Here is a 25,134-nt window from a genome sequence, read left to right as displayed (position 1 = left end):
AGACAGCCAATGGAAGCCTTAGGAAGTGCAACGTCACCCCACAGACACTGTAGCTTCGATAGAGAATCAAAAGAACTACAATTCTGACTTTCCACTTCCTGCTTGGATTTTTTTCAGGTTTTTGCCTGGCATATGAGTTCTGTTATACTCACAGACACCATTCAAGCAGTTTTAGAAACTTCAGAGTGTTTTCTATCCAAATCTGCTAATAATATGCATATTGTAGTTTCTGGGCCAGAGTAGTAACCTGTTTTAAATTGGGTACGTTTTTCATCCGGCCGTGAAAATACTGCCCCCTAGCCCAGACAGGTTAATGTTATGAACTTAGAATTCTATTTGTTATTCTGATAATTGAATACTTTTATTGTGACATGGATTTTGGTCCATATCGCCCAGCTAGTGTTCATCTTCAAAACCTTGGGGGTTTGTGGTATATGGCTAATTTACCGTGGCTAAGGGCTGTATCCAGGCACTCCGTGTTGCGTCATGCTTAAGAACAGCCCTTAGCCGTGGTATATTCGCCATATACCACACCCCCCTCGGCCCTTATGCTTAAATATAAACATTTACATACCCTGTCAGTAGCGGTGGGGTTGTCTTCCAATACGCCCATTCACATGGACAGGCACTACAAAGCCAGCCCTATTTGCCATAGCTCAGGTCCTTATTCAGTCAGACCCGGAAGCTACAGAGACGGAGAGAGAGAGAGGAACAGAAAGAAACAGAGCTGATTCAAAAAGTGAAGTACAATAAACGTCACTTAAAAGAAACATCAAGGCTTGTCTTCGTATTCTTTATACCAAACTGTTACTGAAGGGAGGTAAGAATATGTGTAATGTATGACCTGAGATTGCTAGGTTCAGTCAATCAAATGTGTTTATAAAGCCCTTGTTACATCACCAAAGTGCTATACAGAAACCCAGCCTAAAACCCCAAACGGCAAGCAATGCATATGTAGAAACAGGTTAACTTGTGTGTTGACCCACATTGCTAGAATAGGTGAAAACGGAGCAGGGAGGGGTGTGGGTGTGTTAGCTTACCAAATGCTGCCAGTGATGGACTTTTAACCTCTTACATCTAGATGTTCCGCTAGCGGAACACCGCTCCAATATCCAATGATAGGGCGTGGCGCGAATTACAAACGCCTCAGAAATCCCAAAACTTCAATTTTTCAAACATATGACTATTTTACACCATTTTAAAGACAAGACTCTCCTTTATCTAACCACATTGTCCAATTTCAAAAAGGCTTTACAACAAAAGCAAAACATTAGATTGTCAGGAGAGTACCCAGCCAGAAATAATCACACACCCATTTTTCAAGCTAGCATATAATGTCACAAAAACCAAAACCACAGCTAAAAGCAGCACTAACCTTTGATCGTCATCAGATGACACTCCTAGGACATTATGTTATACAATACATGCATGTTTTGTTCAATCAAGTTCATATTTATATCAAAAACCAGCTTTTTACATTAGCATGTGACGTTCAGAACTAGCGTACCCACCGAACACTTCCGGTGAATTTACTAAATTACTCATGATAAACGTTCACAAAAAACATAATTATTTTAAGAATTATAGATACAGAACTCCTTTATGCAATCGCAGTGTCCGATTTTAAAATAGCTTTTCTGTGAAAGCACATTTTGCAATATTCTGAGTAGATAGCCCGGCCATCATGGCTAGCTATTTTGACACCCACCAAGTTTGGCACTCACCAAACTCAGATTTACTAAAAGAAAAATTGGATTACCTTTGCTGTTCTTCATCAGAATGCACTCCCAGGACTTCTAGTTTACACCCAATGTTGTTTTGGTTCCAAATAATCCATAGTTATATCCAAATAGCGGCGTTTTGTTCATGCGTTCAAGACACTATCCGAAGGGTGACGCGCCGGCGCGTTTCGTGACAAAAAAATTCAAAATATTCCATTACCGTACTTTGAAGCATGTCAAACGCTGTTTAAAATCAATTTTTCTCGTAAAAATAGCGGCGTTTTGTTCATGCGTTCAAGACACTATCCGAAGGGTGACGCGCCGGCGCGTTTCGTGACAAAAAAATTCAAAATATTCCATTACCGTACTTTGAAGCATGTCAAACGCTGTTTAAAATCAATTTTTCTCGTAAAATAGCGATAATATTCCGACCGGGAGACGTCGTTTTCGTTCAAAGACTGAAAATGTAAAATGGACTCTTCACGTGCCACTATCCAAATGCGCTACTGTTTTTCAGCCAGGGACTGCAGAGTCATCATTCCCCGTTCTGGCGCCTTCTGGGAACCTTAGAAAATGTCACGTTACAGCAGAGATCCTCTATTTTCCATAAAGAGGTTATAGAAGGCCAAGAAATGGTCAGAGAGGGCACTTCCTGTATGCAATCTTCTCAGGTTTTGGCCTGCCATATGAGTTCTGTTATACTCACAGACACCATTCAAACAGTTTTAGAAACTTTAGGGTGTTTTCTATCCAAATCAAACAATTATATGCATATTCTAGTTTCTGGGCAGGAGTAATAACCAGATTAAATCGGGTACGTTTTTTTTATCCGGCCGTGAAAATACTGCCTCCTATCCTAAACAGGTTAAAATGTTTGTATTCGTGTGTGCCTGGGACACATTGTTTTGAATATTTATTACTTTTCTGTGTGTTCCCCTCCAGCTGGACTCTCCCCTCCCCCCAGTCCAGAAATTGGTTATCCCGGCTGCAGCGTTGGTGTCTGGGAGCCGCTCAATGTCCTTCAGGCCCTCTCTGACCCCCGTGGGCCTGACCCAGACCCCCGGAGGCACGGTGAGGACCCCCACCACCACCTCCAGATTAGTCACCTAATGGCTTCTAGGCATCCATACAACTACAGCCAACTTAACTATCCATGTGTTGAAGTTTACCCCCAAATCAGACTGTCTATGGCTGTTTCTACATGTTGAATTGGGACCAATTATGATGACCAGCAACTAGGGCTGGGCGATTTATATCAAGTTAATTAATTTGAATGTATGTTTTGGTGTCATGTTCCAAATGCCTGTATCGCATTCATTTTTCGTTTGGTTTTATGTGTTTTTGGTCTCGTCTCCTTTGTTCTGTGTGCACTGTGCACCTTCCCACTCGCACACAGACACCAAGCCTCTGCCCTTCATCACAATGACCAAGAACTTCTTCCTCTGACAACAAGCAGTTTTAAACTCGCTCTTTGAGGTTTGGTTCAAAAGAGTAGGTCATATGGAGACAGAAACGCTTAGATGTTATTTTACTGTAATGGATGAGATGTTTGTAAATGCCTCAACTCCCAAAATGTAGAACAGAGCAGACCCTTCTAAAACGAGAGCGTCAATGAACATGATTGTGGGAAATTAATGCTCAGTTTGTCACGCGTGGCATTGCGGTGCCACGTACCTCTAGCAGCATCTTAGCCACAGGCTTATTCGCTAGCTGTCTAGTTTGTGTTTTATAAATGTGCAATGAGCATGAAAAGACGCATTTATGTAAGGAATTGCCAACTCTTTGTCATTCTTAGAAATCTCCTTATCCAGGTAGGCCGCTGGATTTCAACATCTAAACAAAGTGAACAGGCTGTTCAAACAGTTGGTGACGGACAGGAGGGTGTGTTCATAATAGTTCAACTGTCCTGTTTTTTGGTTTTTAGCAAGCAAGTTAGATCCAAGTTGGCTAGACTTTAAATACATGGGCTTGAGATTGTGACCTGTGTTAATGTTCTATAATGCCTGCTACCAGAAGTGTGTCGTCATTAGTGGATGTGCGTTGTTCAAAAATTGCATTTTCATAGACATACATGAAAGCCAGATCAGTGATTATTGCAAAAAAAGCAGGTTAAACTATTTTGATAAAATAAATAATTAAGTTATGCTTGTGGAAGGCTTATATTTAGCCTAGGTATGATTTTACAAACCCTGAATTAATTTGATTATTCCTGGCTGTTTTGAATTGCGGTGTATTGACCTTTGATTGTGAAACAAAGCTTATTTAGAGATGGGGGGGGGGGGGGGGGGGGGGGGTTATACTTTATATTGTGCATCGCACATAAGGTTGAAAAAAAATCTAGATATGATTTGTAGGCCGTATAGCCCAGCCCTACCAACTGAGACTACACACCGGGCTGATTCTTTAAAATGCATCCATAGACTGTTGGGTTGGCTGTAGTTGGATAGATGTGTAGAAGCCTTAACAAGCTGAAGTTGTTTTATTCAATATAGTTGCTTTCCAAATTACAGCCAGTCCATAGAACCAGACGTATTTATGCTTCATGTTTAACCCTACCCTTTACTCCCTCCTCTCCAGCCCACAAGACAATCCCCTCTGATTCCTGAAGCAGTGGCAGGTCCTTGTCAAAGCACAAGCAGCAGCCTGCCCACCTACCCTCTGTCCAGCACTCCTGCAACCAGCAGCACAGGGTCAGGAGGAGGGAAGATGAAGAGGGAGAGGACCAGCACAAGACCCTTGTCCAAACGACCTGAAGACGAGGTGGGTACACATCTCTTATCTATATGACCCCTTCTATTCTGTCTGGCGAGAAGTTTGTGATCCAGGCAATAAATTATTGGTTGGTTCTGAAATGTTTCTGGGTGGGTGGTTGGGTTGAAACCATTGTCTAATTGGGCAAGGCAATTATTGCCATATGCCGCTATGTGTAGTAGAGATATTCTGGTTAATGTGTAGTACTGCTAACGGTTTTCTACACTCTGACTCCTCTCTTCAGATTGCTGAGCTACCGGCCCTGCCGGCCAACACCTCAATCAGTCTGCCCAGCTTCCCCAACCCCAAGCCTGTTGTCACGACCACACCTGTCCTGGTGGAGCCCGTCATTAATGAGGTCCGTCCAGCTCCATTTGACTGTGTCCATAGGGCACCTTATTCCCTTAAAAGTGCATTACTTTTGGCCCAATAGGGCCCTGCTTAAAAGAAGTGCACTATTTTTGGTGCCATTTGGTACACGGCCATTGACTTTTAATATCTTCAGTTGGCTTTATTTCAAAGTATCCAAATGTGTTTAGTGTCCATCCTAATGACCATGAAGTCTGTCTGTCTTTCAGGTGCCACCGACTACAGCCCCCTCTACCCCTCCCTCCACACCTTTCACTTTCTCCTCCCCTATTGTCATGACAACTGCTGCTAGCCCACCGTCCTTATCCCCGTCTGTAAGTCCCGCAGCTTGAGTATACCTGCTATGATGACACTGTGACCCCCATAGAATATTGTTTCTGTTCTGACATTCAACAATGATGAGATGTTGACCATCTTCTGTCTCTTAGTCTGGATTTACCTTCAGTGCACCTGTAGTGAAAACGGGTCTGTCACTATCCAACGGGAAGATGGTCACCCCAGTCGTGGCAGCAGGTAAGCGTGGATCACTTTCGGGAATGGAACAAGATCCAAGCCTTGATGTAAAGGGAAACCAATTTCATAGCTAATGGTTGTCTTCTGTTTCCATTGGTGTCTCTGTAGTGAAGCATGTTGCCAGTGAGAGCATGGAGGAGTTTGAAGGGCCGTTTAAACCAGCCAAGATTTTGAAACAGGGCAGTGTGCTGGAGCTCCTCAAAGGACCTGGTGAGAATGACGGAAACATGAATACAGAACCTTGACGTTTCTATTAATGCTTAACCTGATCTCTCTCTTATACGACTTACAAGTCATTTGCCATCATTTGTCGTTACTTATGTAATCTGTCATGACAGTGTTGTGGCTCTTTTTTTAATGGTGGGTTTAAATGAGTGTATTTTCAAATAGTGTCTTTATATTCATTTCTGGTTTTAGGGTGGTTTTTAACCCCATCTCTTTCCCATAGGGTTTGCCGTTCCTTTTACTCAGACCTCCCCTGACCCCAAAGCCCCCCAGGAGACCCCAGCCCTGTCCACCACCACCCCCTCCCTTGGGGACTTGTTCAAAGCGCCCACAGCCTCCTTGGACTGTGACGTCTGCATGGTGAAGAATAAACCCACTGCCACAAAGTATGTGGCCTGTATGACCCCACATCCAAATTCTACTTTAGCGAAGACCGACAGTGAACACTTCACAACGCTGTCCGGGCTGGAGGGTTCCACCACTACTACTGCAGCTGGTTTTGGAGCCCTGTTCACAAAGTCTGCGGGAAGCTGGGACTGTGACACTTGTCTGGTTCAGAACAAGCCTCAAGCGGTCAAATGTGTGGCCTGTGAGACAGCCAAGCCTGGGACTGGAGTTAAAGCCACACTGACCCTGCATGCCTTCTCGGAGGCTAAGACTCTGCCCGCTGCTGCCCCCCTCTTGGGTTTCGGGGACAAGTTTAAGAAGCCGGAGGGAGCGTGGGAGTGTGACATGTGCATGGTGCAGAACAAGGCGCAGGACATCAAGTGTGTTTCCTGTATGAGCACTAAGCCAGGTAATGAGAAGAGAGAACAACCTGCTGTCTTGTTTTTTTGCTTAGTGTTTTTTTTCTCATGAAGTTGCCATTGAGAGAATTTGTCTCAATACTGCTATCTTGGCCCACTGTTCATTTTGCATCAGAAGATCTTCAAGAAAGTATTTTAAAGAAATCTGGTGCAAATTAATGTTTACATTTTTGCTTATCGCTCATATCTTCATCTACCTAACAGGAGTGACGGCAGCGACTCCATCTCTAACTCCTGCCCCTGTCAGCACCACTCCTCTACTAGGCTTTGGGGCCCAGTTCAAGAAGCCAGATGGAGCGTGGGAGTGTGACGTGTGCTGTGTTCAGAACAAGGGAGCAGACCAGGCGTGTGTGGCCTGTCAGACCCTCAAGCCTGGGGCTAAAGTAGAGCCTAAATGTACGTACAGCTGTCAACTGCCATCTTTGTGTGTTATAGAGGCTTTGTTAGAGGGCTTTGTCATTGTAGCAAGATCTTTGATATTAGTGAGGAGAGATGTGAAGCCTGAACTAGGCTAAGGAAATTTGTGATATGTGTTTTTTTTTATATATATATATACAGAATACTGAAGTAGTTAATTAATGTGATCCTCCGTCTCTTTCAGCATTCGGTTCCTCGTCATTTGGTATCCAGTCCTTGTCTGACACCGGCTCAGGTGGATTCAAGTTTGGCATGGGGGCGTCATCGGACTCTGCCTCTGGTTCTGGGGGCTTCAAATTCGGCGGCACCCTCTCTGACTCCTCTTCGGGGGGCTTCAAATTCGGTGCAGCTGCCTCATCAGACACCACCTCAACAGACACCAGCAGCTCTGCAGGCTTCAAATTCGGCAGCTCCACAGAGGGCTTCACGTTTGGAGCATCCACTGCTTCCACCCCTGCAGCGGACGAGGGGAAGAAGGCTGAAGCCCAGAGTATGGGTGCCGGATTCAGATTTGGCATTAGCGGTGGGATCTCGTTCGGCACTGCAGCAGCTGCTAGCACGGAGAGCAAACCCTCAGACGGAGGGTTCTTTGGACTATCAAAACCAACAACCACCACCTCTACTTTAAGCCTTCCTGTCTCTACAGAGAACGACAGTGGAGCTTCTACAGAAACTACTACCACAACAGCAGCAGCTCCTATTTTTGGGAAGCTGGCTGAGCCTCCTTCCCTGGCCACACCACTAGGGGGCAGCATATTTGAGGAATCGCTAGAGAAAGACCAGGACCCTTTCACCATTGGGAAGTCTGAGAAGGAGGCCTCTATGGGGTCTGGGTTCCTGTTCAGTGCTGCTAGTAAAGAGGCGGAGGCATCGGCTCCCCCTGGAGGCTTTTCCTTCTTTATGGTAGATCCATCTGCAGACCAGCCCAAAGCACCTACCTTCACCTTTGGGAAGCTGAGAGACAGTGAGACCCCAGCAGCAAAAGCCCCTAAGCCCTCATTCAGCTTTGGGCAAAGCGCTACAGGTGGGAGGGATACGCTGCAATAGTTAGTTCATGTTATTATTAACTCATTTTGTATTTGTCAATTCTTTAAATGGATGTTCTACTATAAAATTATTATACTTTTTTTCCTGAATGTACACTGTCTGCACCTAAACCAATCATTCTTTACTTCCATCGTTTTTGTTGTTTTTCTTGCAGATACTGCAGCCTCAAAGCCAGCGTTTGGGTTCATGGCAACCACCACCACCTCTACTTCCACCACCCCTGCCCCCAGGCTGTTTGGGCCCACCAGCAGCACTACCCCAGCCCCTATCCCGGCCCCCAGTACCTTCCTGTTCGGGCAGAGTGCCTCCAGTGAGGCCACCCCAGCCAAGTCCTTCTTGTTTGGGCAGAGCCAGGACAGCCTGCCTGCCCCTGCAGCTTCCCTGAACCCTGGCCCAGCTCAACCCTTCCTGTTTGGGTCTGGACCTAACACTGCTGCTCCCTCCTTCACTTTTGGAGCGGCCCCGCTCTCCACTGCCTCATCTACAGGTTGGTTCTTTTTAGGACTTATTTTCAAGGAACATTTTTTTTTTACACCCCGAATGTTGCCACAGGAAGGCTTTTACTAATGTGAATTGATAATGTTGTGCTTTTTCTGTTCACTTCTCTTGATCTAATGCGTGTAGCTGTTGACTGCATTGATCAATAGTTGACCCAAGATGTTTTTCCACTTAAGCGCTCTTTTTTTTTTCTTCTGTTTTTTGTTGTTGGTTGAAATGTTATCAACTTGTCTCTCTCCAGCTCCATCAGCAGCCCCTGCTCCGTTTGTATTCAGCCCTGCCTCCTCCTCTGGCTTTGGGTCGGGACAAGCTCCTACCTTTGGTCAGGGTACCTCCCAGCCCAATGCCCCTGCGTTTGGTTCTCCCGCCCCGTCCCCCTTCCCTGCCACGGCCTCCCAGCCCCCTGCCTTCGGGGGGAAGGCCAACTCTGTCCCTGTGTTCGACCAGCAAGCCAACTCCACGCCCGCTTTTGGCTCATCCGCCACACCAGGTGGGTTGCTACGGTCACTTTCTGGGTTTGTTTTGTGTATGTACAGAGCCTTTAGAAAGTATTCACACCCTTTGACTTTTTCCACATTTTGTTCCAGCCTGAATTTAAAATGGATTAAATTGATTTTGTGTCACTGGCCTGCACACAATACTCCATAATGTTATTCAAAATGTTAATTAAATGAATTAAAAATGAAAAGCTGAAATGTCGAGTCAATAAGTATTCAAACACTTTATGGCAAGCATAGAGTAAACATGAGCTTAACGTGTCACATAATAAACATGGTCATCTCTGTACCTCACACATACAAACCCCACACATATATGTAAGGTCCCTCAGTCAAGCAGTGAATTTGAAACCTATTCAACTACAAAGACCAGGGAAGTTTTCCAATGCTTCGCAAAGAAGAACAGTTACAGTTTAATGGCTGTGATCGGAGAAAACTGAGGATGGATCAACAACATTGTAGTTACTCCACAATACTAACCTAAATGACAGAGCGAAAAGAAGGAAGCCTATACAGAATAAGAAATATTCCAAAACGTGTCCTGTTTGCAATAAGGCAGTAAAGTAAAACTGCTAAATATGTGGCAAAGAAATTAACTTTCCCTCTATTATTCGTAGCTGTCTATTTACCACCACAAACCGATACTGGCACTAAGACCGCACTCAACCAGCTATATAAGTCCATAAGCAAACAATAAAATGGTCATCCAGAGGCGGCGCTCCTAGTGGCCGGGGACTTTAATGCAGGCAAAACTGAAATCCATTTCACCTCGTTTCTACCAGCATGTCACGTGGAACCAGAGGGGGGGGAAACTCTAGACCACCTTTACTCCACACACAGAGACTCATACAAAGCTATCCCTCACCCTCCATTTGTTAAATCTGACCATAATTCTGTCCTCCTGATTTCCTGCTTACAAGCAAAAATTAAAGCAGGAAGTGACTTGCTCAGTACGAAAGTGGTCAGATAATGCGGATGCTACTCTACAGGACTGTTTTGATAGCAAAGACTGGAATATGTTCCAGGTTTCATCCAATGGCATTGAGGAGTATACCACCTCAGTCAGGCTTCATCAATAAGTGCATCAACGACGTCGTCGCCACAGTGACTGTATGCACATATCCCAAACAGAAGTCATGGATTACAGGCAACATCTGCATCTAGCTAAAGGCTAGAGCTGCCGTTTTCAAGGAGCGGGACACTAATCCAGACGCTTCTAAGAAATCCCTCTACGCCCTCCGACTAACCATCAAACAGGCAACGCGGCAATACAGGATTAAGATTGAATCCTACTACACCGGCTCTGATGCTTGTCGGATGAGGCAGGGCTTGAAAACTATTACGGACTACAAAGGGAAACCCAGCCGCGAGCTGCCCAGGCGAGCTAAATGTCTTTTTTATGCTCGCTTCGAGGCAAGGAACATTGAAGCATGCTTGAGAGCACCAGCTGTTCCGGATGACTGTGATTATGCTCTCGGTAGCCGATGTGCGCAAGACCTTTAAACAGGTCAACATTCACAAGGCTACGGGGACAGACGGATTACCAGGACATGTACTCAAAGCATGCACGAACCAAATGGCAAGTGTCTTCGCTGACATTTTCAACCTTTCCCTGACCGAGTCTGTAATATCTACATGTTTCAAGCAGACCAACATAGTCCCTGTGCCCAAGGAAGCAAAGGTAACCTGCGTAAATGATTACTGCCCGTAGCACTTGCTTCGGTAGCCATGAAGTGCTTTGAAATGCTGGCATGGCTTACATCAACAGCATCATCTCAAATACCCTAGACCCACTCCAATTCGCATACTTGCCCCAACAGATCCACAGATGACGCAATCTCAATCACACTCCACAATGCCCTTTCCCACCTGGATAAAAGGAACACCTATGTGAGAATGCTGTTCATTGACAACAGCTCAGCGTTCAACACGATAGTGCCCACAAAGCTCGTCACTAAGCTAAGGACCCTGGGACAAAACACCTCCCTCTGCTTCTGGATCCTGCACTTCCTGACGGGCCACCCCCAGGTGGTAAGGGTAGGCAACAACACATCTGCCACACTGATCCTCAACATTCGTGCCCCTCGGGTGTGTGCTTAGTCCCCTCCTGTACTCCCTGTTCACCCACGACTGTGTGGCCAAACACTACTCCAACACTAACTTTGCTGACGACACAAGTCTTAAGCCTGATCACTGACAACGATGAGACGGCCTATAGGGAGGTGGTCAGAGACCTGGCAGTGTGGTGCCAGGACAACAACCTCTCCCTCAATGTGAGCAAGACAAAGGAGCTGATCGTGGATTACAGGAAAAGGCCGGCTGAACAGGCCCCATTCACATCGACGGGGCTGTAAGTCTACAGCCCCGTCGATGTGAATGGGGCCTGTTCAGCCGGCCTTTTCCTGTAATCCACGATCGTTACCGATACCTCCTGTGTATAGCTTCGTTATTTATTTTTTACTTTATTTGGTAAATATTTTCTTAACTCTTTAACTGCACTGTTGGTTAAGGTCTTGTAAGTAAGCATTTCGTGGTAAGGTCTACACCTGTTGCATTTGACGCATGTGACAAATAATGCTTTGTATTTCAAATCAAATTTTATGTTTTGGGCAAACACATCACTGACACCCACTCATCATATTTTCAAGTGTGGTGGCGGCTACATGTTATGGGTTTGCTTGTCATTGGCAAGGAGTGTTTTTATGATGAAAATAAATGGAATAGAGCTCAGCAAAAGCTAAATCTTAGAGGGAAACCTTGTCAGCTTTCCAACAGACACTGGGAGACATTCATATTTCAGCAGGACAATAACCTAAAACAAGGCCAAATATACACAAGTTGCTTACCTAGACAACAGCGAATGTTCTTTAGTAGCCTAGTTAGCTTTGACTTAAATCAGCTTGAAAATCTATGGCAAGACATGAAAATTGCTGTCTAGCAATGATCAACAACCAACTTGACGTTGCACAATCCAGGGTTGCAAAGTGCTTAGATTTACACAGCTGTAAAAGCTGCCAAATTTGCTTCTTAAGTATTGACTCAGGAGTGTGAATGTGTAAATAAGATTTCTGTATTTCATTTTCAATACATTAGCAAAAATGTTAACATGTTTTCTCTTTTGTCATTGAGGTATTGTGTGTCGATGAGTGAAAATATTTTGAATTCAGGCTATAACACAATGTGGAATAATTCAAGGGGTATGAATATATTCTGAAGCCAATACAAAAACAAGTGCCATTTAAGATATATTTTTTTAACTACATTTTACTAAGTCTGAGTAGGTAGATTGCTTTTGAATCATCCTATCACGCAACGTTAAAGATTCAACTTAAAGATTCACCCGATGTCCATGGTTTTACCAGGTGGTGGTTTCCAGTTTGGAGGAGTCAGTGCGTTCGGCACGTCCAGTAACAGCACAGGGGTGTTTGCTTTCGGAGGGGCACCAGGAGGGTCCACCGCCCCTTCTGCCACGCCCTCCATGGCACCCCAACCCAGTGCACCTGGAGGTGGCTTTAACTTTATTGGGTGAGTCCAACAGCTCCAACTCCTGAAAAAGGGACGGGTGAATTTGGGCCAATCCTATGTAAATACAGTGGTATTTATATGCTCTCAGAGTTTTTGCCTTCCCTGGTTTAGTGCTTCAGGTGTTAGTCCCAAGTCATTGCATATAACACACGTGTAATATATACAGTGGGGAGAACAAGTATTTGATACCCTGCCGATTTTCCAGGTTTTCCTACTTACAAAGCATGTAGAGGTCTGTCATTTTTATCATAGGTACAACTTCAACTGTGAGAGACGGATTCTAAAACAAAAATCCAGAAAATCACATTTGTATGATTTTTAAGTAATTAATTTGCATTTTATTGCATGACATAAGTATTTGATACATCAGAAAAGCAGAACTTAATATTTGGTACAGAAACCTTTGTTTGCAATTACAGAGATCATACGTTTCCTGTAGTTCTTGACCAGGTTTGCACACACTGCAGCAGGGATTTTGGCCCACTCCTCCATACAGACCTTCTCCAGATCCTTCAGGTTTCGGGGCTGTCGCTGGGCAATAGACTTTCAGCTCCCTCCAAAGATTTTCTATTGGGTTCAGGTCTGGAGACTGGCTAGGCCACTCCAGGACCTTGAGATGCTTCTTACGGAGCCACTCCTTAGTTGCCCTGGCTGTGTGTTTCGGGTCGTTGTCACACTGGAAGACCCAGCCACGACCCATCTTCAATGCTCTTACTGAGGGAAGGAGGTTGTTGGCCAAGATCTCGCGATACATGGCCCCATCATCCTCCCCTCAATACGGTGCAGTCGTCCTGTCCCCTTTGCAGAAAAGCATCCCCAAAGAATGATGTTTGCACCTCCATGCTTCACGGTTGGGATGGGTTTCTTGGGGTTGTACTCATCCTTCTTCTTCCTCCAAACACGGAGAGTAGAGTTTAGACCAAAAAGCTCTATTTTTGTCTCATCAGACCACATGACCTTCTCCCATTCCTCCTCTGGATCATCCAGATGGTCATTGGCAAACTTCAGACGGGCCTGGACATGCGCTGGCTTGAGCAGGGGGACCTTGCGTGCGCTGCAGGATTTTAATCCATGACGGCGTAGTGTGTTACTAATGGTTTTCTTTGAGACTGTGGTCCCAGCTCTCTTCGGGTCATTGACCAGGTCCTGCCGTGTAGTTCTGGGCTGATCCCTCACCTTCCTCATGATCATTGATGCCCTACGAGGTGAGATCTTGCATGGAGCACCAGACCGAGGGTGATTGACCGTCATCTTGAACTTCTTCCATTTTCTAATAATTGCGCCAACAGTTGTTGCCTTCTCACCAAGCTGCTTGCCTATTGTCCTGTAGCCCATCCCAGCCTTGTGCAGGTCTACAATTTTATCCCTGATGTCCTTACACAGCTCTCTGGTCTTGGCCATTGTGGAGAGGTTGGAGTCTGTTTGATTGAGTGTGTGGACAGGTGTCTTTTATACAGGTATCGAGTTCAAACAGGTGCAGTTAATACAGGTAATGAGTGGAGAACAGGAGGGCTTCTTAAAGAAAAACTAACAGGTCTGTGAGAGCCGGAATTCTTACTGGTTGGTAGGTGATCAAATACTTATGTCATGCGATAAAATGCAAACTAATCACTTAAAAATCATACAATGTGATTTTCTGGATTTTTGTTTTAGATTCCGTCTCTCACAGTTGAAGTGTACCTATGATAAAAATTACAGACCTCTACATGCTTTGTAAGTAGGAAAACCTGGAAAATCAGCAGTGTATCAAATACTTGTTCTCCCCACTGTAATTGTGATGATGTTGATAATAATTAGATACAAATCGATGCCTTTTTGTACCGAACATCTGCAAGTTATTGGATGTGCGCACGCTAAGTTTGAATTGTGTGTTGATTACGTCTTATCCCCTACTACAGGTCAACAAAGAGCACCACTTTCACTGCAGCCCCTGCAGGACAGAACTCAATCGCTAGACGCAAGATCAAAACAGCTGTCCGGCGTAAGAAGTAAAACATCCATCAGACTAGACTTGACCCTTCGAGCATAGACGGGACTACTTCCTCTGTACAAACACTGAACTACTTAGCATGTAAAGAAGCTCTGGTGAAGCCCCCATCTGGAGATGAATGGGTGATACTCGGGTGGGTGGGGGGGTGCTAGACCCCAGAGCTACTAGAAAGCGGGACCCTCCTACAGGGCAGGTGTCAGGCTTAAAAAATAAACTGCTAATGAACCTACAGTGTGATGGCGACAACAACACAATCAAACGAGAAACTTCTGCTTAACAACACCTCCAAATGTCTAGAACATTGTCGTGACTTTTTGTAATTAAAATGCAAAAACTGAAAGTTGACAGTGAAAAAATCGTACTGTTAAGTTGATTAGTATGGGTGATCAGGTTATGAACTGCGAAAGTTAATGCAGAGATTAATAAGAGCTGTGGTGCGAATTCCAAATGGAAACCTACTCCCTATGTAGTGAACTTTAGTTTAACCTGTGAGTTTGAAGCAGTGCACATCATTGGGTCGGGAATAGGGTACTATTGGAGACGTAGACAGTGTCTATGGCGTGTATGCTGTTTGAACATGTTTCTGTGTACTGAATGACGCGTGCTTGTTTTCTGTATAGAGATTTGAGGTGTTTGGTTTCAGTGTGTGTGTGTGTGTGTGTGTAAACTGAACGAAAGTGTCATGTGTGGTAGTGGCTGGTTGAGGCTCACAGTTGTAGGTGAGAAGCTTATGAATGTGTTTAAATGGAGGCAGTGAGGAGGGTGGGGAAGAGAGGACCGTTACCCCAGCACTGTAGAGATTGGGGCTGGAGACCGACTCCTGAAATATCATCCTTAGGACTTTGTAAATCTGTAGTTCCACATCTGTTCACTGTTCTTACTACTTTTTTAACCCCTTTGTCGCTCCATCTCCTTTATTCTCATTTTCTCTTGTGCCCTCTTTCTCTTCCCTTTTATTCTTATTCATGTTCTCTCCCTTCACCACCTCCTGCCGCTCTCTTAATTGGCCTTTGAACATTATAACCTGTAAATAGTAACTTGCTTTTTTTTTTATCTGTGAAGTTGAATTTGTGTGTTAAACCAACTCTGCATTCAGCATTTTGTCATTAGAATTTATTATGTAAATCCCTATATTCAAAGTTGCCTGAAATCCATTAAAAAAAATTAAATGCATATTGGGATCCTTTGAAGACTAAAGGTATATTGGCATTTCTGATCCACTTTTGTTTGGACCAAAACCAGTATTGTACAAAGTATTAGTATATATTTTTATATTGCTTGTTTAAATGGACTAGGGTGACTTTGGATAATAAGGAAGTCGATTTAATTTTAAAGCCATGATTGTTACTGGATTAGTAATAAAATAAGATCCATGGGTAATTGCTGTCAATAAAACTATAATATGTAATTAACATGTTGTGATTTCTTTCCCACAAAATAATAGGCGGCAGTGGTTAGAGCGTTGGGCCAGTAACCGAAAGGTTGCTGGATCGAGTCCCAGACCTGACAGACAAGGTATAATTCTGTATTTCTGCCCCTGAACAAGGCAGTTAACCCACTATTCCCCGGTAAGCTTCATTGTAAATAAGAATTTGTTCTTAACTGACTTGCCTAGTTAAATAAAGGTTCAGTAAGAAATTAGTTACTTTTATAACGAGTCATATACCAGAATTGAGGAGAACGTGAACAAAAACGAAATAAGTTGTACGAAAATAGGTTTATTTTTTTCATCGCAGAACATCAAAGGCGCATTACCCACTTTGTAAAAAAAAAAATATATAGTTAGGCCTATCTAACTGAACAAGAACGTTGGATATATTTTCTCCATAAGTATTTACAGATTGATTTTCCTCCTGTTTTCTACTCCAGTCCCCCAGTATTTCGGCACCACGCCGTTGCGCTGTGGGCAGTACCGGCGTGTGTGAGCGTTGTCTCCGGTGCCGCCACACATAGGACAAATGTAGCTCCTCAGAATGGGGCAGATGACTTTGCTGTCTTTGGATTTCAGTTTGTGGCTCCGGAAGATCTCTGCCGTTTCTCCATTTTGCTTGCAGAAGCCGCAGTAATCACCGGAAGCCAGGCTGTGGCTCGTGTTGCCTGAAATGCTGCTTGCAGAACTCAGGCTCTCAGTCCCGATGGAATTCAGACGAAACCACTGTTGGTCCTGGCGACCGGTCTGGTGGTCCTCTGCGTCCGGCCCGTGCTCCTTTAACTGGGTACAGGTGGTCGCTGTCCGATCTGCAACGTCACACAGTTTCTCCAGCAGCCTCCCTAGGTTCATATAGTCATGCCACATGTCGAAATAATGGGTTGGGGCGAGGCTGCTCTCAGCCATTAGGTTTCTTTGCATTGTTGTAATCTTCCCGGAAATCATGTACACGCTTCTGGAACTCTGCATCAATAATGTTTGTGGCCTGGAAGCATTCCAGCAATTTATAGTAGCCTAGTGGCCCGGGCCAAACATTTTAGGAATGTAGCTTGTCTAGTCGGAGGGGCGGTATGCTTGCGAAGTGTGTCTGCCCAAGGGACTGGCCCCAGCCAGGTGGTAAACATTGCCACGTGCAGTTATTGTTTTGACTAACTTTTTCAAGCAGCAACACATGAGTAGACATTGAGCTGTCTGTCAGAATTAAAGGTTTGAAGGTCATTCTGTTTGATGTTGCCATACTCTCTCTTTATAGTTATGCAGTGTTTTAACACAGATTTTTAACACGGTACACCAAACGAGGAAGCTTGTATGCAGATTTTAAATGTATATATGTAGGACCATTTTATTCCCATATTGTGTAGCTTAATAGGGTTTCGGTAGAACAGGTTAAATCGAATTGAAGTGGTCCCTTTTGTCAATTTGCATTCATATTCTCCTTAATGCATTCTCAAAGTTGCATGAACAATAACCTATAGTCTTATGCATTTAAAGCCAACATTGTGTAGCAAATGCTTCAACTGTGCATTGGTGCTGGAATTCCAGATTATTACAGCAAATGTGTTGATATGTCAGTTATATGAATAGAGTGATCAATAAGGCCCTGAGGGTTTAAACTTTAAAGGTCAATGGGTATCTTCTTGATTTTGTTTTGCAGCTGCACATGGAGCCTCATTTATGTCTAGACGGAGGATGACTAGACTGAGGTCTGGTCAGAAACATAGTATCACATTTAGGCTTCTTAGCGTTTTGACTGCATGCATGCAAACCCTCATGTATTGTCCACCAGCTTGCATGTGTTCCTTACATTGACACAGTTGACCATGTGCAGTGAGAAAAAAATGACAATGTTATAAAATCATTGATAGGTGCCAGTACAACTGCAAACATTGTACTCTGTTGTGACCCTGCACCATTCTGTTTTCAACATACAATATGTTTACTGGCTTACTTGGGATGTCAGAAGTTGTTTTGTCACGGACTGTATAGTTCCAATAGAGGGTTCCAAGTGATTCTGAAGAGTTTTGAAATTTGCCACATTTCACTTTTGTCTTTGCTAATAAGCTGCTCCACGTTCAAGCTCTTTGCTATATTCTTCTGTCATTTTTATAAGTTTGAATTCATGTGGTAAGTGATTTATTTTGGAAGTGGTTTGATGCATTCTCCTGTTAGTAAAGGCTTAATACCATTTTAGGCACGGACTGTGAAATCTGATAAAATGTTTTTCACTCTAAGAAGTGGACATGAAGAAGCCAGTGTTGGTACAAATTGCATAAAAATGACAACCTTTTAGCTACAAGTCAATAATTGTCCAGTTGGTAGAATTTGAAAAATGCAAGATATTACTGAACAAAATATAAATGCAACATGTAAAGTGTTGGTCCCATGTTTCATGAGCTGAAATAAAAGATCCCAGAAATATTCCATATGCACAAAAAGCTAATTTCTCTCAATTTTGTGCACAAATGTGTTTACATCCCTGTTAGTCTGCATTTCTCCTTTGACAAGATCATCCTGACAGGTGTGGCATATCAAGAAGCTGTTTAAACAGCATGATCATTCCACAGGTGCACCTTGTGCTGGGGACAGGGATACTCTGGAGTGGGAGAAACGGCAGGTGTTTAGATCTCCTGGTCCTTGCCATGTTTATTCATCTGCCGTGCAGTTGGGACCTGCCTTGTGATCACTTGGCATTTCTGTAAATATTTACACTGTTGTGAAACGTGCAGTAAGCCTGACGGAGACCTAAAGAGTTCTACATAAGAAATCCACATAAGATTTCCACTCAGTTCAGTTGTGAAAGGTCTATAAAACAGACTAGAAAAGGATAGTCATGTAAAACAATGTTTTCTTGTGCTTAGTAGCCTTAGTGATGCTGATGAAATAAGGTGACTGACCTTTGAACTGTCCCCAGGTGACAGACAGTGGTGGGCCTGGTCAAGGAGATGCAGAAGGTGGAGAGACTGGTCATGAACTCTGAGCAGCAGCTGGCCCACACCGAGCAGCAGCTGGCCCACACCGAGCAGCAGCTGGCCCAAAGGGCCAACTACGAGCTCTGCATGGACCAGGTCTGTCTGTCCCTGTCTAGCCTGCTGGTCAGCCTGCCTGTCTGTCTTGTCTGTATGTCACTTGCCTTATCTCATCCTATAATAGTTTCATGGTAACAATACAATGTTAATTGTTGTCAGTATGTGTGTGGCTGCCCTAACCCAGTGCTTCTACCCCTCCAGCCCCACATTGGTCTTCTGCAAGAGACCAAGAACCTGAAGAAATTACTCCTTTCTGCGAGTGATCCCTCGACAGTAGTGAAGAAGACAAATGAATCTGCTAAAACGTACCTTCTCTGGAACTAAGTGACTGTTCTATGAGAGCAACACCACACACACCTCAATATCGCCTCCTTGTGGTTGTGGGTATGAAAGACCATTGAGTTTTTTTTGTCTTGAAAAAAGTTGACTTGACTAAATGAACATAACACACTTAAATGCTCGATAGCTATCTATCTGTAACCTGACATACAGGAAAACTCTGGAGGCCATGCATATGCGGCTAAGAGCCAGGCGTTGGACATCGACAGGAGGTTTGTCTGCATCTCCTGCCCCTGTGTGGAACCACCGTGGTCACTGCCAACACAGGAACGCCTGGCCCTGCTTTCTCCTCCCAGAGCATATATTAAATATTTCTATTTCATAAAAGTATTTTTTTCTTATGTGCTATTTTAAATTTCAAGTCACGTAATTGGTTGGAGTCAACCTGCTTGCACAGGGGCCCCTAAGAAGACTAAGAACGATTTGGAAGGGGATTTATATAAAGGACAATGGATTTGCTGTTGTTTTTGTGGTCACCCTGACAACTACTGGCCTTAAACCGGGTCAGATGTATTGTAGCAACGTGCCATGGTAACGCACAGAGTCCACGGCGACATGGGTCGCTCTGTCTTGGAAAGTGAAGGAACCCGACTGCTTGAGAGGGTCCTTATGCGTCAATATCCCGCGTAATTCTCAAACTGTAGAACCTCTAGCCGAAAGCTTTTCTATTGGAAATAAATATTGGATGCGGCAGCTCGAGAATCGTGGTAGGCTACAGACAGTTCCTCAATCCTGTTATTTAAAACTATATCACAATGTTAGACTGGTCTTTTGAAAGTTGGAGGTTTAGATAATGTTAATGGAATGACACACATTCGGCGTTGCAAGTGGCGCTGTTTTCTGCTCCAGAGTGAGTCGAAGGCGATCCTTTCATCCGCTGTCACGATTCTAAAATCAACCAAACTATTCGGCTTCCATTGAACAATACAGATGACACGCCTTTTAATGCTTTATCTAATATAGTAATAGGCAACATTTTATACTGAAAAAAATATAAACGCAACATGTAAAGTGTTGGTTTCATGAGCTGAAATAAAAGATCCCAGAAATGTTTCATATGCAAAAAAACGCGTATTTTCCTCTCAAATTTTGTGCACAAATTTGCTTACATCCCTGTTAGTGAGCATTTGTCCTTTGCCAAGATAATCCATCCACCTGACAGGTGTGACAGATCAAGAAGCTGATTAAACAGCATGATCATTACACAGGTGTACCTTGATCTGGGGACAATAAAAGGCCACTAAAATGTGCAGTTTTGTTACACAACACAATGCCACAGATGTCTCAATTTTTGAGGGAGAGTGCAATTGGCATGCTGACTGCAGGAATGTCCACCAAAGCTGTTGCCAGATAATTTAATGTTAATTTCTCTACCATAATCTGCCTCCAACTTCGTTTTAAAGAATTTGGCAGTACATCCAACCGTCCCTACAACCACAGACCACGTGTAACCACGCCACCCCAGGACCTCCACATTTAGCTTCTTCACCTACAGGATGGTCTTAGACCAGCCACCCGGACAGCTGATGAAACAGGAGTATTTCTGTTTGTAATAAAGCTCTTTTGGGGAAAACCTTATTCTGATTGGCTGGGCCTAGCTCCCCAGAGGGTGGGCCTATGCCTCCCAGGCCCACCCATGGCTGTGCACCTGCCCAAATCAAATCAAATTTATTTTTATATAGCCCTTCGTACATCAGCTGATATTCTCAAAGTGCTGTACAGAAACCCAGCCTAAAACCCCAAACAGCAAGCAAAGCATGTGAAAGAAGCATGGTGGCTAGGAAAAACTCCCTAGGAAAAACTCCCTAGAAAGGCCAAAAACCTAGGAAGAAACCTAGAGAGGAACCAGGCTATGAGGGGTGGCCAGTCCTCTTCTGGCTGTGCAGGGTGGATATTATAACAGAACATGGTCAAGATGTTAAAATGTTCATAAATGACCAGCATGGTCAAATAATAATAATCATAGTAGTTGTCGAGGGTGCAACAAGCACGTCCGGTGAACAGGTCAGGGTTCCATAGCCGCAGGCAGAACAGTTGAAACTGGAGCAGCAGCACGGCCAGGTGGACTGGGGACAGCAAGGAGTCATCATACCAGGTAGTCCTGAGGCATGGTCCTAGGGCTCAGGTCCTCCGAGAGAAAGAGAGAATTAGAGAGAGCATATTTAAATACACACAGGACACCGGATAAGACAAGAGAAATACTCCAGATGTAACAGACTGACCCTAGCCCCCCGACACATGCCCAGTCATGTGAAATCCATAGATTAGGGCCTAATCAATTTATTTAAATTGACTGATTTCCTTATATGAGCTGTAACTCAGTAAAATCGTTAATTGTTGCATGTTGTGTTATTATTTTTGTTCAGTATATTTTTAAGCACATTTAGGACATTGCCACTGTGTATTTACCTCATATAAGTGACTTTAATTCCTCCCAACAGGATGACACTGGGAGTAGACAAGGCAGTAGGGGTGACTCTGCAGTGTCAGAGTTCACCACAGACAGTGGAGTGGTCCTGTACACTGGAGAGGTCCCCACCTTACCACGGGCTGTACCCTGGAAACTACCACCACTTGTGTGTGTGTGTGTGTGTGTAAAAGAGTGTATGCTTGTCAGAGACCTTGTGTGTGTCCCACTCCCAGCCCACATCCCTAGCCTGGTTCATGAGAGTGGTGAGAGACCCAGGTCCAGTGAAATCCTGGAGCAGCTGCTTATCCCAGGGAGAGGGCCAGCGGGGCGGCATACAACATGGTGGGTACCGGCGGGGCAGAGCAAAGTGTAGTCTTTTGTAGCCTCAGACCGCTATAGTGGTGTCAGAATCAAACACAGAATAAAACACACACTCCTGCTAGTGGTGGTAGTTTTCTGGGTACAACCCCAGTAAGGTGGGGACCTTCAGTGAGAGGATGAGTTCCATAATCTCTTGTCATTTTAAGACTGGGGCTTTGTTTGGGTAGTCTTTTGATTAGTGTTCTGATTATTTATAAAACTGCTGCCATCTTATGGTAAGTGAGTGCATAACTGATTGAATATGCCAAGGACAGTAACGCTATTGAAGAGATGGTATTTTTTTTGTTAATTACACTAATTACAATATATGAGTGTCTACCTAATATCTGTTGTTGGTGTGTGTATTCACTCATGGTTAAATTGCTGTGTGTGTGTATTGTCCAATTGTTGACACAGAGGCACCCTCACCAGGCGTCTCTGAAGATCAGGAGGGACCAGTCTGTCACCAGCTAAGAGGACATGGAGGAGTTGATGAGGCAGGCCAAGGAGAGACGTAACAAGCTGAGAAATATATAAGTGGCCTATGAAGAGCTAGTGATTATGACATCATGAAAAATATGAATGTTAGGTGAGGGAATAGGGGAAAACTGGGTTTAGGGGGTTAAACGGGGACCAACTTGAAATACATTTGCCTTGAATATGACCTGTGCTCATAGCCAGCTTCAGACTACACACATACTCTTTCATCACTCTGCATTTCTTTGTTTTCTCTTTCAGGTCAAAGAGGAGGAGCTGAAGGTGAGCCCAAGGACTAAGTCAGCTGGTGTCTGTGGCCCAGACACTGCAGGGATAACCGGAGAGGGGGACGTAGTCACCCCTGTGGAGGTCCTCCAGACCTCTGAGACCCCACCCAGCCTGACAGGGATCCAGCAGGACCCCCCGGATACCGACCCACCCCAAACCCAGAGAGGAGGGAGTGGAGGGGTCAGGGAGAGTGGAATTCAGAAGTGGGGTCAGTGGGCAGCTTCTCTTAACCTCTCTGGAGATGGAGAAATGACTCCACGTTTCATCAGACTGAGCAAACTGTGGAGACGTTCTAGCACCTGCCTGGGAGCACCTTATTCATGTATTCGTGTGTCTGAGAACAGAAGGATGGATAAAATGAGGGAAGTAGAAAATGGAAAATAGGGGTGAAATACTAGAAGAGGATAGAGAAAATGAGCGAGGGAGAGGGTCATTATTATTATAAAAACATTGTAAATTAACCAAAAAATAAATCCTGAGATTTATTTTCCATTCATTTATAAAGATTATGGGATTTCCCCCCCACTTTATGTCGCCATGATGAACGTTTCGTTGAAAGCTGTTTTGAACACAAGATGGCACTGTTTCCATGGAATTCAATTACTCTCCAGCACTGTTCAGTATCGCAAATTTACAGGTTTTTGGTGTCATCATACACTACCAGTCAAAAGTTTTAGAACACCTACTCATTCAAGGATTTTTATTTATGTTTTCTATTTTCTACATTGTAGAATAATAGTGAAGACATCAACACTATGAGAACACATGGAATCATGAAATAACCAAAAAAGTGTTAAACAAATCAAAATATATTTTATATTTGAGTTTCTTCAAATAGCCACCCTTGCCTTGATGACGGCTTTGCACACTCTTGACATTCTCTCAACCAGCTTCACCTGGAATGCTTTTCCAACAGTTAAGGAGTTCCCACATATGCTGAGCACTTGTTGGCTGCTTTTCCTTCACTCTGCGGTCCGACTCATCCCAAACCATCTCAATTGGTTGAGGTTGGGTGATTGTGGAGGCCAGGTCATCTGATGCAGCACTCCATCAGTCTCCTTCTTGGTCAAATAGCCCTTACACAGCCTGGAGGTGTGTTGGGTCATTGTCCTATTGAAAAACAAATGATAGTCCCACGTAGCCCAAACCAGATGGGATGGCGTATCGCTGCAGAATGCTGTAGTAGCCATGCTGGTTTAGTGTACTTTGAATTCTAAATGAATCACAGACAGTGTCACCAGCAAAGCAGCATCACACCAACTCCATGCTTTACGGTGGGAAATACACGCGGAGATCATCCGTTCAGCCACACCGCATCTCACAATGACATGACAGTTGGGACCAGAAATCTGAAATTTGGACTCCAGAACGAAGGACACATTTCCTCCGGTCTAATGTCCATTGCTCGTGTTTCTTGGTCCAAGCAATTCTCTTCTTCTTATTGGTGTCCTTTAGTAGTGGTTTCTTTGCAGCAATTCGACCATGAAGGCCTGATTCACGCAGTCTCCTCTGAACAGTTGATGTTGTGTCTGTTACTTGAACTCTGTTAAGCAGTTATTTGGGCTGCAATTTCTGAGGCTGGTAACAAATGAACTTATCCTCTGTAGCAGAGGTACTTCTGGGTCTTCCATTCCTGTGGCTGTCCTCATGAGAGCCAGTTTCATCATAGCGCTTGATGGTTTTTGCAACTGCGCTTGGAGAAATTTCAAAGTTCTTGAAATGTTCCGTATTGACTGACCTTCATGTCTTAAACCTCTTTGGGCTAGGGGGCAGTATTCGGAAGTTTGGATGACTGACGTGCCCAAAGTAAACTGCCAGTTACTCAGGCCCAGAAGCTAGGATATGCATGTAATTGTTAGCATTGGATAGAAAACCCTCTGAAGTTTCTAAAACTTAAAATAATGTCTGTGAGTATAACAGAACTGATATGGCAGGCGAAAACCCTAGGAGAATCCATCCGGAAATGATTTGAGGTCACAGGCCATTTCAATGCTTGTCTATGGGATATTCAAAGGAAATTGGCATGTAAGGTGTGGTGGTACGATGCATCAGGCGGTCGTATTCAATGTTTAAATTGTATCTGTTTTTATGTAAATAAAAATGTAATATGTTGTGTGTCAGTTTGAATTTCAAGTGCCCCCCCTCTTTCTTGCTCTCTATAAGACTGTATGAGAGAGACCAAAGGCGAGAGAGAGAGAGAAATAGGTGTGTTTGATTGAGGACAACTGTGGTTTGACTGTGTGTAGAATTCAGCTTTTCTCAAATGACCCATGACCTTTGGGCTTTATATACTTGACAGGTGTGCTGTGTTTTTCAACTGGTGAAAAAGAATTTTTTGAAATTCTCAGAATGACTAGGGCTGTGTTTCCCAAAAGGATTGTAGATTTTTAATTGAACCAGGCAAGTCCGTTAAGAACCCACTGTCATTGTAAATAAGAATTTGTTA

The 25,134-nt window shown here is 44.0% G+C and overlaps 1 protein-coding gene across 2 annotated transcripts in view; it reads left to right on the top strand.

Annotated features, from left to right (window-relative positions):
- Positions 1 to 15,771, top strand: part of LOC106588909 (nuclear pore complex protein Nup153) — a 36,053-nt gene extending 20,282 nt beyond the window's left edge. For both annotated transcript variants that reach the window (XM_014178456.3, XM_014178455.3), the window contains exons 9-21: positions 2,664 to 2,792; positions 4,299 to 4,481; positions 4,717 to 4,830; positions 5,051 to 5,155; positions 5,270 to 5,354; positions 5,463 to 5,564; positions 5,803 to 6,375; positions 6,590 to 6,781; positions 6,987 to 7,826; positions 8,004 to 8,336; positions 8,589 to 8,837; positions 12,207 to 12,369; positions 14,268 to 15,771. In XM_014178456.3, the coding sequence (XP_014033931.3) occupies positions 2,664 to 2,792; positions 4,299 to 4,481; positions 4,717 to 4,830; positions 5,051 to 5,155; positions 5,270 to 5,354; positions 5,463 to 5,564; positions 5,803 to 6,375; positions 6,590 to 6,781; positions 6,987 to 7,826; positions 8,004 to 8,336; positions 8,589 to 8,837; positions 12,207 to 12,369; positions 14,268 to 14,361 (3,162 nt within the window). In that variant the 3' untranslated portion in view covers positions 14,362 to 15,771. The remainder of the gene's footprint in view (positions 1 to 2,663; positions 2,793 to 4,298; positions 4,482 to 4,716; positions 4,831 to 5,050; positions 5,156 to 5,269; positions 5,355 to 5,462; positions 5,565 to 5,802; positions 6,376 to 6,589; positions 6,782 to 6,986; positions 7,827 to 8,003; positions 8,337 to 8,588; positions 8,838 to 12,206; positions 12,370 to 14,267) is intronic.
- Positions 15,772 to 25,134: the final 9,363 nt, after the last annotated feature.

The sequence above is a fragment of the Salmo salar genome, chromosome 27 (genome assembly GCF_965601325.2).
Source record: "Salmo salar chromosome 27, fSalSal1, whole genome shotgun sequence".
NCBI lineage: Eukaryota > Metazoa > Chordata > Actinopteri > Salmoniformes > Salmonidae > Salmo > Salmo salar.
This window is presented reverse-complemented; position numbering and strand designations above follow the sequence as displayed.